The sequence below is a fragment of the Panthera pardus genome, unplaced genomic scaffold (assembly GCF_024362965.1).
Source record: "Panthera pardus isolate Hobbes unplaced genomic scaffold, ASM2436296v1 HiC_scaffold_18, whole genome shotgun sequence".
Classification (NCBI taxonomy): domain Eukaryota; kingdom Metazoa; phylum Chordata; class Mammalia; order Carnivora; family Felidae; genus Panthera; species Panthera pardus.
This window is the reverse complement of record NW_026526743.1, coordinates 1310659-1329403: the sequence shown is the minus strand read 5'-3', so window position 1 is coordinate 1329403 and position 18745 is coordinate 1310659. Positions and strand designations below refer to the sequence as shown.

General features: G+C 50.2%; 1 protein-coding gene across 2 annotated transcripts in view; it reads left to right on the top strand.

Annotated features, from left to right (window-relative positions):
• Positions 1–18745, top strand: part of OPA3 (outer mitochondrial membrane lipid metabolism regulator OPA3) — a 71503-nt gene that overhangs the window by 35898 nt on the left and 16860 nt on the right. The window contains exon 2 of one of the 2 annotated variants that reach the window (XM_019425994.2): positions 10991–14682. The exons of the other annotated variant lie outside the window; for it this stretch is intronic. Coding sequence (XP_019281539.2) covers positions 10991–11448 — 458 coding nt within the window. The 3' untranslated portion in view covers positions 11449–14682. Of the gene's footprint in view, positions 1–10990; positions 14683–18745 lie in introns of those variants that run through there. 2 annotated transcript variants of the gene reach the window in all.

Sequence of the window (18745 nt, the reverse complement as noted above, 5' to 3'; positions counted from 1 at the left end):
GTTGGGTGTAGAGATTACTTAAATAAATAAACTCTAAAAAAAGAAAAAAGAAGACGAGAATGCAGCCATTTCCTTTCCCACCTCAATTCCTGTCCCTCACAGGTGACCGCTTTAAGTCTTTCGGCTGACTTTGGTATCTGTCACCGTATTTCCAAATGAGGTGCTTACACTTTGAGTTTTTTAAAATTTTCCGGTTTTTCTTGCCCGTTGACCTCCTAACATGGAAATAAGGACGTAGTGCTTTTATTCCCCCCATATTTAAAAAAACCGCTTCCCTCTCAAATAGTTAACAATCGTCACCAGCTCTGTCACATTTAGCAGTTCGGTACTTAGTGTCCCTGTGGTGGCCCTTCCATCACCCCAGGCTGATAGCGGTGGGTACTAGTTAGTAGGTAGGGTGCTCTCGATGCCTCTTTCCTTGCTCGCAGTTGAGTGATGGCCCCCACTAGGAGCACTTTCCCTTTGCTTTAGGAGGCAGCAGCCGTTGCGTGCCCGCAGACGTGTTTCCAGCCGTGGGGAAGAGGTGCTTAGTCCTGTCTCCTGTCAGCAGGCTCCCGAGGCGCCTGGCCCCCACTGCGGAGGAAGAGGAGTCCTTGTCCTCAGCTGCACAGTTTCCTGAGGAAAGAGTTACATACCAGCCACCTGCAGTTCCGTGCTTAGGAAAACACTTTCACAATAGTTAGCCGTGGCCAAGTGCTTCTTTCTAATGGACTCACTGGGCTGAGGTAGTCTTCCGCTCCCTTGGAAAACTCCCAGGGGCTGGTCCGCCGTCGTGCTGGAGTCTGAGGTGCCCCGAGGGCCTGGAGCCGTGGGGCTGAGGAGAGAGATCCAAGCCCACGAGTTGGGGTCGTGAGGGTCCGAGTTGCCCCCGGGAGTGGATGTGATGGTTGAGCGAGAAGTGGGCCTCGGGCGGCAGTGCCCTGAGAAGTAGCCCCTGAGGCCAAGGAAAGGGATCTAGCAGGGGACAGATGGGGAACGAGGGCCAAGAGAAGCGGACGCCTCCCAGAGTGCAGTGCCTCGTCGTGTCAGGGGACAGATGAGATAGAAAGCATGAGGGACGTGGGCGGAGCCGGGTGAGAGGGAGCCATGCCTAGGGTCCATGGCTACCTCCCGAGGACTTCCACAGATCAGCCCTCTCGTTGAATGCCTGCTCTGTGTCCTACCCAGGGCTGGGGCCACTGCAGCGATGGGGTCAGCCCCCAGCCCGGCCCTCACCGGGCTCACGGTCCCACTGGGGAGATAGGTTCATCGGCACACCGTGGTTACCCAGAGTGGTCGGAGCTTTGTTTGGCAGGGAACCCAGGGGTCTGGGAGTCAGGGCAGGCTCCGTGGAGGAGGGCATATCTGAGCTGAGATACTCTGTGGTATGGAGGACAGATCAAAGGGAAAAAGACTAGGACCCAGAGGGGCTCCTGGATGGCTCAGTTGGTTGAGCGTCCGACTCTTGATCTCAGTTCAGGTTTTGATCTCAGCATTTGAGTTCAAGGCCTGGAGGGGGAAAAAAAAAAAAAAAAAAAAAAAAGAACCAGGACACAGAGACCAGTGAGGAGACAGAACACTATTTTATGTAGCCCAAGGGCAGAGCTGAGACCAGCGGGTAGGACACATTTCCAGGAATAAAATTCCAAACAGGAGTCAGGAAGAGGATGCTAGATTGACATTTACTGAATCGAGCAATTTCTCACTTAGTCTCTCATTGCCATTCTCCCCCCGCTGTCAGTTGGGTAGTTTGGTCCCCAGTTTACTGATGAGGGAACCCAGGCTCAGAAAGTGAGAGAGCTGAGATTTGAATCTAGATCTGCATGACCCCAAAGGCCTTCCTGCCATTTATTAAGCCCAGCCCTGAACTGACAGGTTTTTGCATGATCTCATTTAGTTATTTCGGCAATACTGTCCACAGGTGAAAGGGTCCTCAGTTTGAAGATGAACTAAGGCTTAGGGAAGAGCACTCCTTTGCCCACAGCGAGATGGCCCAACGTGGCCTCTGTCCTTCTTTATCTGGTGCACAAGCAAGAAATGAAAGCAGAGTACAACAACACAGCGTGGTGTTAAAGTCCCGGCAGGGTGACTAAGGGCTGATGAATAGGTTAGGCAAGTATTGCCTTTTCTGTCGCTAAAGCAACGTGTTAAATTGTCTCCCCCTTGGGAAAAGCAGCATTCTTTTGATTCTTTGGAGACAGGCTAAACCTCAAACTTCAGTAAAAGTATAAAATCAGTAACAGACAAGAATGTTTTGGCAAAATTTGAACACTCGTAGCGGCATTATGTACAGTAAATTTGAGGAAACTTCAAGGAAGGATGAGCTGTTCATCCATTCATTAAACATTGCCTTGTGCCTTCTTGATGCCAAGTCCTGGGCTGGGTATTTCTGGGAACCTGCCTGCCCTTAAGGAGCTCACAATCCAGTTTCCAGGCAGTGACAAATGAGTTACCCATGGAGAAGGGAGAACTTGCCAGAGGCCTCAAGATACACAAGGCTAGTTGAAACATATTTCTACAACCATTTTAAGAAGGACCATCAAAAAAAAAAAAAAAAAAAAAAAAAGGACCATCATAGTTTATTTATTTATTTTTAATGTAATGTTTATTTTTGAGAGAGAGAGAGAGCACAAGTGTGAGCAAGGGTGGGGCAGGGAGAGGGGAACAGAAGATCCGAAGCAGGCTCTGTGCTGATAGCAGAGAATCCAATGTGAGGCTCAAACTCACAAACTGTGATATCATGACCTGAGCTGAGGTCAGACGCTTAACCGACGGAGCCACCCAGCCACTCCAAGAAGCACCATCATACTTTAAAAACCATTCAACCCAGAATAAACAGTGTTGTGATGAGGGTTGCCCAGGGAGGTTGAGGAATCTAGAGGATATGTCTGACCCGGCCTAGGGATCAGGGAGGGCTTCTGGGAGGAAGGGACATTCCAGCTGAGACCTAAAAGATGAATTGGGGTGAGGTAAGAAAGGAGGAGTGAGGGAATAGTATCCCTGGCGGAGATGGAAGGGTGAGCAAAATAACCGTGAGCCCAGCCCTTGCAGAACTCATGATCCAGTGGGGAAGAAGGATCTTTCACCAGTAGCACCCAAGATTGATCAGGGCTGGGGTGTAGAAACCCAGGAGGCAAGTCCTGCGAAGCAAACACCTTAGCTGCATCCTGAGGACAACTAGGAGTTAGCAGACATGTAGCAGAGAAAAGCAACAAAATCAAAAGATGGTTCTTTGAAAAGGTTACTACTACTCAAGGGAAAACACACAAATTTCCATTAAAAGGAAAGAAAGAGGAGGCATCAGTACAGATCCTAACTATAGGATGATAAGAGGATACTGATCGACCTTAGCCAATAAATTTAACAATGCAGAAGAAATGGACAGTTTCCTTGAGAAAACACAATTTGACAATATTGACACATGAAGAAATAGAAAATCTGAATAGTCCTGAATCTGTTAGAGACATCAAATCCATAATTAAAAACCTTCCCATAAAGCAAATGACTTTGCTGGTAAATTTTTCCAAACATTTAAGAAAGAAATAATACCATTATCTAAACTCTAATAAATAATAAAGAAAGTGGGAACACTTCCTTATTTAATGAGTCAAGTAGAATACTAATACCAAAAACCTAATAAAGCTGTTACAAGAAAGGAAAACTTTAGGCCAAGATCTCTTGTGAACATGGATTCCAATATCCTAAACAAAAATATTAGCAAATAGAATCCAGCAATACGTAAGATGGATAATAAATCACGACCTATTGGGATTTTTTCTAAGACCGGAAGGTTGGTTTAGCATTTGAAAAGCAATGTAATTCAGCTTAGGAATGGTAGAAAGGAGAAGAACCATATGATCATATTATACAGGGAAAGCATTTGATAAAATTCAACACCTATCATGATAAAAGCACTCCAAAAACTATGAATAGAAAGGAACTTCCTTAATCTGACAAAGTTTATATCATCAAAAGAATTCAATTTTTTAACACCAAATTTATACTTAAAACTTAAAATGAACACTTCCCCCAATGTTTTGAATAAGACAGGTATCACCTCTTCCAGTCAACATAATGTTGGATGTTATAGCTAGTGTGAAAAGGCAAAAATACGTACATATATGTATATATTCACATATACACACATACATATATATATGCCTACATAAGGGGCACCTGGCTGGCTCAGTCGGTAGAGCATGTGACTCTTGATCTCAGGGTTGTGAGTTCAAGCCCCATGATAGCGTAGAGAGCACTTAAAAATAAAATATTTACGAAAGCAAACAAACATACTACTTTCTTCATGGACTGGAAGACTCAGTAACCTTGTTTTTAAGGCTCTCCAAATTGAACTGTAGATTCAGTGTAATCCTGGTAAACACCCTAACACGTGTTTTGTTGTTTGAAACAAGTTGATTCTAAAATTTATAGGAAAGTTAGAGATCCTGGGATAGAAAATTTTCAGGAGGAACTAAGTTTGAAGGTTTACACTATCAGATTTCAAGACTTACCGGAAAGCTACAGTAATTAACACAGAGTCGTACTGGTACGACAAATAGAGCAATGGGATAGACAAATAGAGCAATGGGACAGAATGGATTGGGTAAAATGAGACCGACACAAACAAGTGGGTTTCCAGCAAAAGGAGTCCTGCAGCTCAGTGGGGGAAGGATGGTCATTCGGTAAATGGTGCAATTCCATATCCATATGGGAAAAAGCCTCGCACTGCTCCTTCCCTTGGATGTTGGCAATGCCTGGAGATATTTTTGGTTGTCAAAACTTGTGAGGTACCACTGGCAAAATCGTCCCTAGCTGAGAACCACTGACACATACAAATGTAAAAAGTCCCGGAGCCGAGGGGCGCCTGGGTGGTGCAGTTGGTTAAGCGTCCGACTCTTGGTTTCGACTCAGGTCACGATCTCACGGTTCTCGAGTTTGAGCCTTGCATTGGGCTTCGCGTTGTCAGCACAGAGCCTGCTTGGAGTTGATTCTCTGTCTCCCTCTCTCTCTGCCCCTCCCCTGCTTGTGCTGTCTCTCTCTGAAAAATAAATAAACTTTTAAAAAAAGTCACGAAGCTGAGCTAGTATAATAGTGCATTAAAAAAAAATTTTTTTAATGTTTTATTTAGTTTTGAGAGACAGAGAGAGACAGAACCCGAGTAGGGAAGGGGCAGAGAGAGAGGGAGACACAGAATCCGAAGCAGGCTCCAGGCTCTGAGCCGTCAGCACAGAGCCCAGCGTGGGGCTCGAACTCATAAACTGTGAGATCATGACGTGAGCCGAAGTCGGACGCTTAACTGACTGAGCCACCCAGGCGCCCCAAAGAATTTAGGTTTATGTCTTCTAAAGATACAATCAGAATTCAAGGACGCAGAAAGTATATTCAGATTTTCTGTGATCAGAGAATAAAAATGGTGTTTCACTCTGTACATAGTGAACATACCAATAAGAGCCATGTCCTGTAGTTTGTATGTTATTGAATGAGCTGGTTCCTCTCCACGTTATTAAAATTCATTTGTTCATTACCAGCATTTCATTTCATTTTGTGATAAACCTTTTCTCAGCTTTTTATGTATTGGTGACCTCGAGAGCATCATCAATCATGATTCTAGGCATGATAAGAGAAAATAGCTAATAAGACATCCCATATGAATTAAAATTTAAAAAAAAAGGCAGTCCCCCGGACCCTCTAGAACTTATCCAGAGACAGCAGCAAAGGAACCCACTGAAGACAGTGAGCCGTGGCCCTTATCACACCCCAGGGACAGCCTCAGTTGCAGGGCCCCAGCCCTGGCTGCTCTCCCAGGCTGTGTGAGTACATCAGCTGATGGGTGAGGAGCCCTGCCTCCCCGTTTTCTGTCTCCTGGGTGAGGCAGTGTCCTGTGACTCAGCCGTTTTCACTGCTGGGAAACCTGCTACTGTCTGCACTCTACATGCCCATGGGCAGGCAGGGTGTGGATGGCCCGACTGGTCCATCCACACAGTGGAAGACTACTCAGCGATAAACCAGGGGGGCCACTGAAACGCATGGTGATGTGTAGATTTCACAGGCGTAATACAGAGTGAAAGAAGGCAGAATAGAGAGTACAAACGATTTACGATGAAATCAGAAAGGGACTTAGTATAGGGATAGCATCTACCACGGGAGGTCAGAATAGCGGTTTTGGGGGGTACTGACTGGCAGAGAGCCGGCTTGAGGGTGGGAGCCTGTTGGAGTACAGGAATATTCTAGATCTTAATCTGCATGGTGCTTACATATTAAAAAATTATCCCGCTTGGGGCACCTGGGTGGGTCAGTCAGTTTTAAGCGTCTGACTTCAGCTCAGGTCACGATCTCACGGTTCCTGGGTTCAAGCCCCAGCTGGGAGCCTGGAGCCTGCAGCCTGCTTCAGATTCTGTGTCACCCTCTCTCTCCACTCCTCCCCTGCTTGCACTCTGTCTCTTTCTCTCTCAAAAATAAATAAACATTAAAAAAAAAATTATCCCGCTTATGGCTGGCTGGCTTGGTCAGTAGAGCATAGGATCCTTGATCACAGGGTCGTGAGTTCAAGCCCCACATTGGGTGTAGAGATTACTTAAAAAAAAAAAAAAAAACTTTAAAAAATTTTTCAATCATCATGCCCTACACTTACTGTTTGTGTATTTTATGTAAGTTATATTTCGTTAAAAAGGGAAAAAAAATGAATGTAGTGAGGTCACCAGATTAAAAAAAAAATCATGTACATAACAGTTGTATTTCTATGTACCAGCCCCAACCAAAGTGAAAATGGAATTTAAAATACCATGAGTAAAATAATAAGTAAAAAGAAAATACCATGGATAATAACAAAAAAAATAAATGCCTGGGAATAAATATAATCAAAAAGATTTGCAGGGAAAGTTAGATGAAATGGAGACAGATACTACATTTATGGATTGAAAGACTCAACATTGGGAAGATGTCACTGTCTTGAAAATGATCTGTAGACTCATTGGAATTCCAACCAAAATCTGGGACAATGGCTTTCAACATTTTGACTGTTCCAGTTACATACAGAGTCACATACAAAACAAGAACAAAAGTTTTGTGAGACAAGGGCTCCCGGGTGGCTCAGTTGATTTAGCGTCTGACTCTTGATCTCAGCTCAGGTCTTGATCTCAGGATCATGAGTTCAAGCCCCACGTTGGGCTCCGCGTCGGGCAAGAAGCCTACTTAAAAAGTTTTGTGAGACAGTACTTGTCCTGACTACTTAAGATCGCCTTTGATGTTTTCTGTTATATGCTGGCAGGAGTGGGGGACGTTGTATCCATGAGTTTGGGAAGTGAAATTGTGTGGTATTGGCCTTTCTCTGACTTACTTCTCTAAAGCGGAATGCCCTCAAGGGCCATCTGATGGTTCCTATCATATTCATGATCATATTTTTCATGCCGGTCTCTGCGACCAAATTAGATTCCATGACCCACTAATGGGACAAGACCAGCGGTTTTGGAAATACCGTGTGAGGGAAGACCTAGTTGTTCTAGAAAATCGTTGTCCAGCTGAGAGCTGACTGACACGGGGTGGAATTCTAAGGGGCTTGATGGAATGTCAGAGTAGAGATGCCATCCGACCTCGCTGCTGAGACCGTCTCCTCCGGGTGGCCCCCTTCGTGACATAGCCCACCAGGGGGACCCCTCTCTAGATTAAGCACATCCCACTGGACAGTGTGTCCGCGATTGTCACATGGTATATGCTGTTTATTTTCACTTTTCTGACTTGGCACAGAGTACAGAGGGTTCTGCTGTAACCACTGAACAACCTGTGGGTCAAACCTGGAGAACGTGGAAGAATGATCTGGCCTGGGGGTGGGGAGGGGAGCTCGAAAGGAGGGAGACAGTGATAAGCATATAGTACAAGAAGCAGATACAGATCATCTGTAAAAATGGAGAGACAGGGGACGGAGGAAGGACAGGTACGTGGAGACAAAGGTCTCATCTTTTATACTTGGGCTGGGGGGGAGGGGTGGTCAATAGACAATGCGTAAATAGCAGTGAATTTCCAGTTGAAAAATTCAGAAATAGAGGTGAGCAAAGTACGCTTGTTATCAGATATCAGGGCCATGATGCCAGCAGAAAAAAAGGCTAGTTAGGGCGAGATCTAGGGGGCCACTGGGGCGGGCCTAAGGATCAGGACTTCTGACTTTCAACTGTATAGTTTGAGTACTTTACTTGCATGTAATGTGTTATTTTTATTAAGGAAAAGAATGGTAGTTTCTTTTTATGTTTTTGTTTTGTTTTAACCGGCTCCTGGCTGCTGCTGTAGGTCAGCAGGGGGCTGACGCTGGGACAGGGACCCGCTGTGTGTGCTTGGCCTGCTACTGGCCAGTGCGGGGGACACAGCAGTGGCTGTGATGGTCCTGGACCCTGCCCTCTAGGGTGCAAACAAGCGACTGGGTGACCAGATCATTCCCAGTTGTGATGGATGCTCTGAAGGAAATACACAGCGTGTGCAGAAGGGACAGAGATCCCTGAATAGGGAGGTCAGGGAGGGGACATCGGTCAGAGCTGGGGCAGAGCCTGGACCCGGACAGCGGATGAGGGTTTGGGAGAGACGTTCACGCAGAAGACTAGACACTTGGCTGAGGGGGTGGAGGGGTACCTGAGTCCCAGGTCTCTGGCCTGGTGACAGGATGGACCCAGGAGGAGGAACAAGTGTCTGTGGGGTCACGTTTGGACACAGTGAGTGTGAGGTGTCCGGGAGACATCTGAGGGCCTGTTCTTTCCAACTACCCCTTCTTCCCAGTTCTCCTTTCCCACATGGGCCTTGTTTCCTGAACCCCAAGTCTGGCTACTAGCCTGAGAGACTGCCATCAGCCCTGCCCCGAAAGCCTTGTCTCTCTCACACACACACCCTTCAACTGAATTTCCTGTGCCTGGACGTGTGCCCCCACCCCTCGTGCCCGCTCCCGTTTGCACACCCAGACCCCCGCCCACTGGCCCCGGTCCTCACGCTTGTCTATAGTGAGATGCTGGGACATTCGCCCAGGGATGCCAGCAGAAGCTGGTGCTGTCTCCTCACCACCCTCCGGCCACTGTGCTTCGTGGGCCAGACATAAAGGATCACGTGACAGGTGCAGGCCCGGCTCCGGGGGGGGGGGGAGGGGGGGTGTGTGTGGTCATCATCTCCTCGTTTGACAGAGGTGGCCCAGCGTGGGCTGTCATCGCTGTAGGTGGCAGAGCTCCAGGTGGACCCCAGGTCGGCCCGAAGCTGAGACCTCAGTGTGGGAGGGGTCGGCACCGCCTGGACTCCAGGAACCCCACACCACCAGGGTCTCCGTAACAAGTAGTGGTTAGTAATGGTGACTGCGGCCACGGGCAGGTCACGGGAGGGCCCCGGGTGCGCTCCTCCTCAGATCTTACTTCCTGCTGGCTGCAGGCAGAGCTCGCCCAACGTTTTATGCTGCCCTACCCCATTTTTAGAAAATGCTGTGTTTGCCAATCTTATTTATTTTTTGAGAAAGAGCACAAGCAGGGGAGGGGCAGAGAGAGAGAGGCAGAGGATCTGAAGCGGGCTCTGTGCTGCTGCAGGGCTCGAACTCAAAAACCCTGAGGTCACGACCTGAGCCGAAGTCAGACATTTAACCAGCTGAGCCACCCAGGCGCCAAAGGTTGTATACCCTCTAGCGCATTTTCAAGGTGACAGCTAAGCCTTGTCTTCCTGAATTCAAGTCGCCGCAGAGGATATAATTTCTGGTGTGCATGAATATTGATATTTCCAAACGGATTGGTGCCATCTTCCCTTCCAAGTATCTAATGCAATCCATATAACTGCTGCGATTTGCTGTCTGCAATTTCAGTTTAAAGGGGAAAAAAAATGAACGAGCTGTTCCTTTGCAGTCAGGAATTTCACATTATGCCTTGAACTTTGTCCTTGAACTTCTGTTTACACTTCCCCCGCAGAATTCTGTCTACCAAAGGATGTGTCAGCAACCCAGACACGCACAGAAATCCAAATTTTAATTGTCGTTTAGCTTCCGTTGGCCGAAAGGCTGCAAACGTGAAAATATTTTCCTGTGGATTTTTTAAAAAGACGAGCCCACAATTGACGCGAAACATTTCATACACGAGGCATTTGCACAGGTAGTTATTAAGCGTTAAAAGTAAAGTGCTGTGTTGGAAATGAATCTCCGGGTGAGCTAGACAGGCGTCCCCAGCAATTTCGTGTGTCCTGGATGAGTGTGAATTACCCCAGGAAGGAGTCAGGGTCCAGCGTCAGTGCTGCCTCGGTTTTTAAGACTCAGATGCTGAGGATTTCCCTGCACAAAGCGGCAGCTAGGCAAGGAAGCTTTTGTTGCAGCAGCACCCGCCCAGTCAACTCGCGAGCTTCTTCCAAGGTACGTGCCCAAAACCTCACCGCAGAGAGCGCACAGGACTGTTAGCTCCGTCCTCGGGGCTGGTGAAAAATCTAGGAGGGGAGCCACCAGACTTGCAAATTACCCCGTGGTCCAAGTCGCCTCGCATCCATTCCCACGTTTCAGCTGCCCTTTCTTTGGAGCCCAGGAGGGTACCCGCCCCGCTGCAGCCCTAACTCTAAATTTTGGGAAGATTCAGAAAGAAAGTGGGGCGGGGTGGGGGTGGGGGGATGTGCCTTGCTTCTGAGAAGCAGGTTGGACGACTGCGTCCGGGGATGCTTGGCTGGCCTGCTGGTGGCTTGAGGGGAGGAGCAGAGCAGAGGGAGCTCAGAAGCCTCTGGCAACTGAGCCTTTACACCTTCCCGGGACTTTGTGTCCTGGGAGCTGCTTGTAACCCTACAGGGGCGCGGCCCCCAGGGTTTCTCCTTCCTGGCTACTTGGCAGAATCCTCTGGGCGATTCAAAAAGCCGCCTGGGCTCCCATTCTCTGGGCTAGGTAGGCCAGCGCAGGTCTTGCTTAAAGCGATCCCCAGTGATTCTGGCTGTGGTGTGCCCATTGCGCCAACCTGGACACCGAAACGCGGAGGGGTGGGGCTTGTAGGGGGCTCCTGGCGCAGGACCTGACCCCTCTCTTCCCCCGCAGTGTACCACTGGGTGGAGATGCGGACCAAGATGCGCATCATGGGCTTCCGGGGCACGGTCATCAAGCCGCTGAATGAGGACGCGGCCGCCGAGCTGGGCGCCGAGCTGCTGGGTGAGGCCACCATCTTCATCGTGGGCGGCGGCTGCCTGGTGCTGGAGTACTGGCGCCACCAGGCGCACCAGCGTCACAAGGAGGAGGAGCAGCAGGCCGCCTGGGACGCGATGCGGGACGAAGTGGGCCGCCTGGCCCTGGCGCTGGAGACCCTGCAGGCACAGACGCAGGCACAGACGCAGGCCGCGCCTGCGCAGAGCGCCCTGGAGGAGCTGCAGGCGCAGATGCGAGAGGTGCGCGCCCAGCTCTGCGCCCGGGATGCGCCCCAAGCAGCGTCCGTGCCCCAGGTGGTATCCGCGTCCAAGGCAGTGTCCGCATCCAAGGATCAGGAGTCTGCCGAAGTCTGAACTTGGACGTGGTTGCGTGTGCTCTGATGCAGCCTTCTCCCCACACTATCCCTGCCTGTGCTGGCCCAGCGGAAACCACCGGGATCTTGATGGAACTTGGATTCGGTCATCCCCTACTGATCAGTGGAACCTTCCACCGGGACCGGCCCCCAGCAGGTGAAGCTCCAGCAAGGCTTCCGCCAGCTCGTGGGTACAGTCCACAGCGCTCATCACTGCACCCCCACCCGAAACCACACAGACCTATGGGGTCCCAGCCTGGACAACGGGCCGAGTCTTCTGGCAGGAGAAAAAAGGGACCCCGGACTTGAGCCGAATCAAGCTGTTTCCTCCCCACCCTCCCATCCCCCCAGTTACCTGATAAGTGTCACCTTTCCCCGGGACTCATCCTTTTCACCGGAACACCCCCTTCCCCTCGTCAACAGGTACAGACCGTTATAAAGAAATGCTGTGTCTTTCAGTGACTTTCTGTCCCCCTCATCTAAGGTGGGTTCCAGCTGGGCGTCACCACTCTCTCTGAGGGGAAGAAAAGGGGGATCTTGGCTTGCAGTCGATCCACTGAATGTTATACGCCCCCCCCTTAACCTGATCTGTGGTGCCCTACCGAGACCCCAAGTGGAATATTCCAGCAGATTCCCCCCAGCCCGCAATCCTTCTAGTCCACGGCGCAGCCCGCCCGGATGACTGCAGGGCCTTCCGTGGCAGTGCTCTCCCAACACCCCTTCCGTGGCGGAAAAGTCGCCCCCGCCTCTGGCCAATCCGACTTCAGCCTGTGTACCTGCCTTCAGGGTCCATGAGCCTTTCCTGCCGTCCTTCCCCACCTTCCGCGCTATGTTCTTCAGTGGCCTGTCAGAGGCCTGCCAGCCATGGGCTAGATGATCACATTCCTCGGCTTCCATCCAAATCTGGGGACCTGGGTGCCCTTGCCCTTCTCCTCTGGGGCTCTGGGCTGGCCCACCAGCCCCCCTTCATGCAGTAGTACCCCCGGGCCTTCCTTGCCTCCCGTCCCACCTCCATCCCACTGGTCTAGGCCACCAGTCGGTCTTAACCTTTATTCGTTTCCTGGGGCTAGCATACCCAATGACCACAGACTTGATTTGCCATCTCACGGTTCTGGAGGCCAGAGATCCGAAATCAAAGTGTCAGTGGGGCCACACCCGTCCGAAGGCGCTACGGGAGGATCTTCCCTTGCCTCTTCTAACTTTTGGTGACTTCGGGCATTCCTTGGCTTGTGGCCGCAGATCTCCAGTCTCTGCGCCCTCTTCGCGTGGCCTTTGTTTCCTCTTCTGTCTCTGGTAAAGACACCTGTCCTTGGATTCAGGGCCCGCCCTAAATCTAGGATGACTTCACTTCAGGATCCTTAACTTATTTACAGAGGTGGGGTTTTTTTCCCCCCAGATATGCTCGCAGTCACACATCCCTTGGTTTACTATGTGGACATGTCTCCGGGGGAGTCAGCATTCAGCCCGCTACGCCTCCCCACCCCAAGAGAGCGCTGGGACTCTTGCCAGCCCCACAGGACGTTTGGCCTTCCCCACAAGAGTGATCGGAACAGTCCAGGAACCGGCCTTTACTACCTGGTGTCTCTTCCAGGAATCTCCCTGGTGTGGGAGGGGTGTGGGTCCCACCAGTCCACCAGTCTGCCTTCTGCGCTTCAGACTGTAGATATTGTCTGGAATAATCTTCAGGGTGTGTCTGAGAACACAGAGATCTCCAAAATGGGTACAACGAGACGCGTTAGGATTAGAGAAGCTGATGTGCGTGCGTGGGCAGTCATCCTGTGAACCCTTTCCCAGCCTGGAACCCTGAGGCCCAGGAGAAGCAAGGGGACTGGCCCAAGTCCCCAAAGTCCAAGGTGGTGAAGTAGTAAGAGCAGAGTGGGGGCAGGGGGTGCACAGAGAAGGGGATGGAGGGGGGTGCAAGATGCTTGAGGGTACTGATGCCGGAGGAGGAAGAGAGAGGGGCGGGAAGGCAGTGACTGGGGAGGGGTGTTGGTTAGGGCTCTACACAGAGGCCCAAAGCATTTCCCAGAGGCGGTGTTGAGGGTCGGGGGGCCCTCAGTTCCTAGCCACAGCGGCCCCAGAGCACACCTGAAATCTTAGCATTTAATGAATGGGGTTAGATCCAAGATCCGTTTTACTTGGGCCCAGTTCCCAGAAGCCATAGGTGAAGGGGGGGGGGGGGGGAGCGGCCTACTTTCACCTCTGTCCTCCCTCACCTCGCTTCCAGGGGGCCAGGGGCCAGAGTGGGGGCCCGGAGGGTGATCTGCCCAGGTAGAAAACCAAGAAACATGGGTTCTGAAGCATCATCTTAATTCTTTCTAGAAGAGGGGGAGAAGCGGATATGGAGGGTGTCCTGGGTGGAGGTGTCTTTAAAATTGGAAGTGGCCTTGGGCTCCTGGGTGGCTCAGCCCGTTGAGCATCCCGACTCTTGATCCCGGTTCAGGTCATGATCTCGTGGTTCGTGGGTTCAAGCCCCGAACTGGAATTCTGTCTCTCCCTCTCTGTCTTTTCCCCTTCCCTGCTCGTGCTCGCTTGCTCTTTCTCAAATAAATAAACCAATCAAAAAATCATAAAATTGGAAGTGACCTGAGTGGATGAAGGAGGAGAAGACGGAGAGAGAGACCACTGTGTGGAGGGGTGATGGGCAGAGCTGGGTGAGCAGCCTCAGTGCCTGGTTTCCATGGCTGCTCCCGGGGATCCACTCTGGCACTGACCCAGCTCTGGAGCACAGGTTGCCGGAGGCAGGGGCCGCGATGCTCCTCACCCCCCACCCCCACCCATTATGTCAATAAATAAGTGGCTGCTAACAGTATTTTTTGTCATTTCATTCATGAGGACATTGAGGCACAGAAAGGGGGAGTCACCTGCCCAAGATCACGCAGGCAGGGAAGAAGCAACACGGGACCTGGAGAGGGGCAGTCTCCACCACAGCCCAAGCTCCTAACCCCTGCCCAGTCTTGACCCTGACGTGGCATTGCTGTCACAGCTCCGAGACTCAGCACTCAGCCCCGCGTGTCCTTCCATGTGGCCAGACCTTGTGGGAGGCAGCGGCTTCACCCACTGTGTGAGTGTTGGGGGGCGGGTAGGATCAGGGTGTGTGGAAATGCAAGGAATCCCCTCTCAAAGTGCACGAGGCGGAGGCTGGAGGACTGGACATCATTCTGGTTTCCTACTAACTAAACTTTTGTGTACCTTTGCGACTTGGGGAGAAGGGTAGAATAAATATGCAAATGAGGTGGTTGTCTTCAAGTTGATGTATTTTTTAATATATATTTAAAAAAAAATCTCGGGGGGGTGCCTGGGTGGCTCATTCGGTTAAGCGTCCGACTTCCACTCAGGTCATGATCTCGCGGTTCGTGGGTTCGAGCCCCGCGTCGGGCTCTGTGCTGACAGCTCAGAGCCTGGAACCTGCTTCGGATTCTGTGTCTCCCTCTCTCTCTGCCCCTCCCCCACTCAAGTTCTGTCTCTGTCTCTGTCTGTCTCTCTCTCTCTGTCTCTCTCAAAAATAGATAAACATTAAAAAAAATTTTTTTTTGAATCTCAGGGCACCTGGCTGGCTCAGTCGGTGTCGTGAGTTCAAGCCCCACGTTGTGTAGAGATTACTTAAATAAATAAAAGCTTTAAAAAAAAAAATCCGTTAACCTGAGGAAAAAAAGGGTCTTTTTAAATTTTTTTCCCCACTTTCGCTCAGGTGTCCACTGTGTGCCCGGCCCTGTTCTGTGTCGTGCCGAGGTCCCAGGCAGTGAACAAGACAGCCCAACCCTGCCCTCGTGGAGTTCACAGTCCAGTGGGGGGACCCGCACAGTCAGACGTTTCTTTTTCCAATGTTAGCCTGCCCCGCGGTGATGAGGGAAGAAGGGGCCTTACTGAATCCAGACCCCTCCCACCTGAGGGACTCAGGACTAGGGTGGAAAAAAACAGAAACCCATTTACTCCGCCTCTCCCATCTGGCGGGCCCTGTCGTCCCCTGCCTTGGTTTCCCAGTTGGGCAGGCCCTTGGCTGAAGAGAGCCACCCCTAGAGAAAATGGACTTCGCTCAGCCCCTGCCTGATTCATGGGCCCACGTGACCATCTCTGTGCTAGCCACTGTGACTCTTGAGTGGCCAGGCCTGGGCCCCCGGCCCCAGTGGACAGCGGGAGGGGAGCATGCCCAAAGGAGAATGGAGTGGACATCCTCCACTCTGTCGTTAGACAAACGTTTACCGAGCACCTATTGTGTGCCTGGCCCCATTCTAGTGGCTGGAATCCAGGCAGGACTGAGACCAGGTTGCTCCCCATCACAGAGCTGACATCTAGTGCAGGGGATGAACAGTCAAGAAGTAAAGGGCTAGTCCAGTGGCAGAGTTCTGGGGTGATGGGGGTGGCTCATTTAAATCAGGATGGCTCTTCTGAGATGAGCCCCAAAGGCAGCTGTAAGAACTCCACTGGCAGAGTTGAGTCTTTGCGATGGATATCCTGTGGCCTTCAGGGATGAAAGTATTTACCCCCTGGCCCTTGACGTGAAGAGTTCACTGCCTCCCGGGGGCTCCTGGCTGACTCAGTCAGAAGACGGTGCCACTCTTGACCTCGGGGTCATGAGTTGGAGCCCCACGTTGGGCACAGAGGTTCCATAAATCAACACAAAAAGAGTTTACTGACCCACGGAATAGAGTGAGCAAGGGGAATCGGGTGGGAGCGAAGGCTGGCACCTTGTCTCATTTGGCACAGCTCTGGAGGCTCGTCCCAGCTCTGGGCAGCCCACAGGACTGACTGAAGCATCGCGCCTCAGCCACGGCCGACCCAGCCCGGCTTCCCTCCCCTCCCACCTGCACGCGTCTCCTTCCCCAAAGATTCCGCCATAACCCCACGGCGCACAGATCTCAAGTCTGCATCTCAGCCAGGGCAGCGAGCCACAGCGGGAAGCAGAGCTCATACAGTCCGCCATTCACGTATTTATAGAATTCACAGTTCACACTCTGTATGTGTTCTAAGTATGGCATAATTCGTGCATTATGTGGCCTAGTATATAACGGAATATAAAAATATTTTTATGTAATCTGTAACAGTACTGTGTAATATATATATATTATTATACTGTATAATATATATACAGTATAGGGGCGCCTGGGTGGCTCAGTCGGTTAAGCGTCCGACTTCAACTCAGGTCACGATCTCACATTCCGTGAGTTCGAGCCCCACGTCGGGCTCTGGTGGGCTGATGGCTCAGAGCCTGGAGCCTGCTTCCGGTTCTGTGTCTCCCTCTCTCTCTGCCCCTCCCCCATTCATGCTCTGCCTCTGTCTCATAAATAAACGTTAAAAAATATATATATATATATGTACACAGTATATATACATATATATACAGTATATATATATATACACATATATATATACACAGTATATATATATATATACACATATATATATACAGTATATATATATATACACAGTGTGTATATATATATACTGTATATATATATATGTGTGTGTGTGTGTATATATATATATATATATATATATATATATATGTATGTATTGTGTGTGTACCCACTGGGATGAAAATTTCACCAAATACCCTTAATATGTGCAGTGCAGTCTGATATTTCGTATTGTATTTTCACGAAGAAAAACTACAGATACACGTGTCACATATATACCTCGTATGTATCATAAACATAGAACTTATCGTATGTAATGTATAACACATATGTCAACGTCATATGTTAGATGTTATATATATTGTCAGCACATACGTTTCTCTAAACAATAATTGCTCTTACCATATGTGTTGCATTCTGGTACTTTTCTCTTGTATTCTGTTCCATAAAGAAAGGCATATGCATATGTATGTATTATACAAACCTACGTAGAGTGGGCTCCTTGAGCCTTTGGCTTTTATTCCAGGCGAGGCACATGAGCCACGGGGAGCTCTGCGCAGAGGAGGGATGTGAGCTGACCTGGGATCCCCCCCGACAGAGGCTCTAAGGGGCAAAGCTGGAGGTTGTCAGCCCAGTGGAGAGACGACCGTGTGTGTCCATGGTGGCGGGACCAGGCAGAGACAGTGGAGGTGGGGGGAAGTGGGGTTCTGAGCATACTAATATTTCAGAGGTGGGGCAGACAGGATTTGCTGAGCGATGGGACTTGGGGGAGCCATTGACAGCTTCGAGGTTTCTGTTCTGTGCACCTAGAAGGGAAACGCTGTCATGTCCTAAGATGGGGAGGCCGTAGCAGGACCAGGCACGAGGAAATAGTCAGAGCCCCTGCCCTTGCCCATCCCCTGGTCGCTTTAGATTTGGGCGGCAGGTTTTTGCTATTCTGAATTGTAGCCAGCGAGGGCTGGAAAGGCAGTTTTCCTCCTTGGTAACCTCTGACGTCACTGAGCTCGCCCTCGTGCTGTCACTGACCTTCTTTATCTCGACTCCCCCCATCAAGGAACGCTCCTGGTGTCCACTCGGGACCCCCCAGAGAAAGGAGGAAGTGGAGGTGGCGGGCTTGGACTTGGGACCCTGGTTTTAGAGTAAAGTCCCCTTGCCCTGGAACGGCGGTACTCAGGCCATGCTCCACCAGGTAAGGGCGGTTGTGACCTGGAGGGAGGCAGGTCACCGAGGGTTCTGTCACATCTGATGTGTCCACCTGGCTCAAAGGGCACATCCTCCCAGCTGTAACCACTATCCTGAATTCTGGCACTGTAGATTAGATTTGCCGGTTCCTGAACTTTGTATCAGTGGACTCTATGGAATGTTCCTTTTTTTTTTTTTTTTGATCTGGCTTCTTTTGCTCAACATAGTATCTGAGAGATGCATCTGTGTTGTTCTGTGTTGCAATTGTCTGTTCTTTTTTGCCAGTGGGTGGGTTACCGGTAACCGGTTGGCCAGCAGGCAGATCTCTGGGCTTTCCCTGTTAGGGGCAAAGCTCCTAGGACTGATCTGGCACAAGGTTTGGGTGGGCATTGCGCTTGGGTATATGTAGGGGTGGGATTGCTGAGTCATAGCACGAGGGAATGTTTACCCTTTGGAGAAACCGCCAGTTTTTAAAAAAGTAATTGACCCTACGGTATGCTGTTCTCCTCCCAATCCTCCCCCACCCCAGCCTGTATGAAAGTTCCAGCAGCTTCTTATCCCGGACAATGCTTCATGTTGACAGTCTTGCCTTTTTCCTTTCAGGCTTTCCTTCCTTCCTTCCTTCCCTTCCTTCCTTCCTTCCTTCCTTCCTTCCTTCTTTCCTTCCCCTCTCTTTTTTAAAAATGTTTATTAATTTTTTTTAATGTTTGTTTATTTTTGAGAGAGAGAGAGAGAGCATGAGCAGGGGAGGGGCAGAGA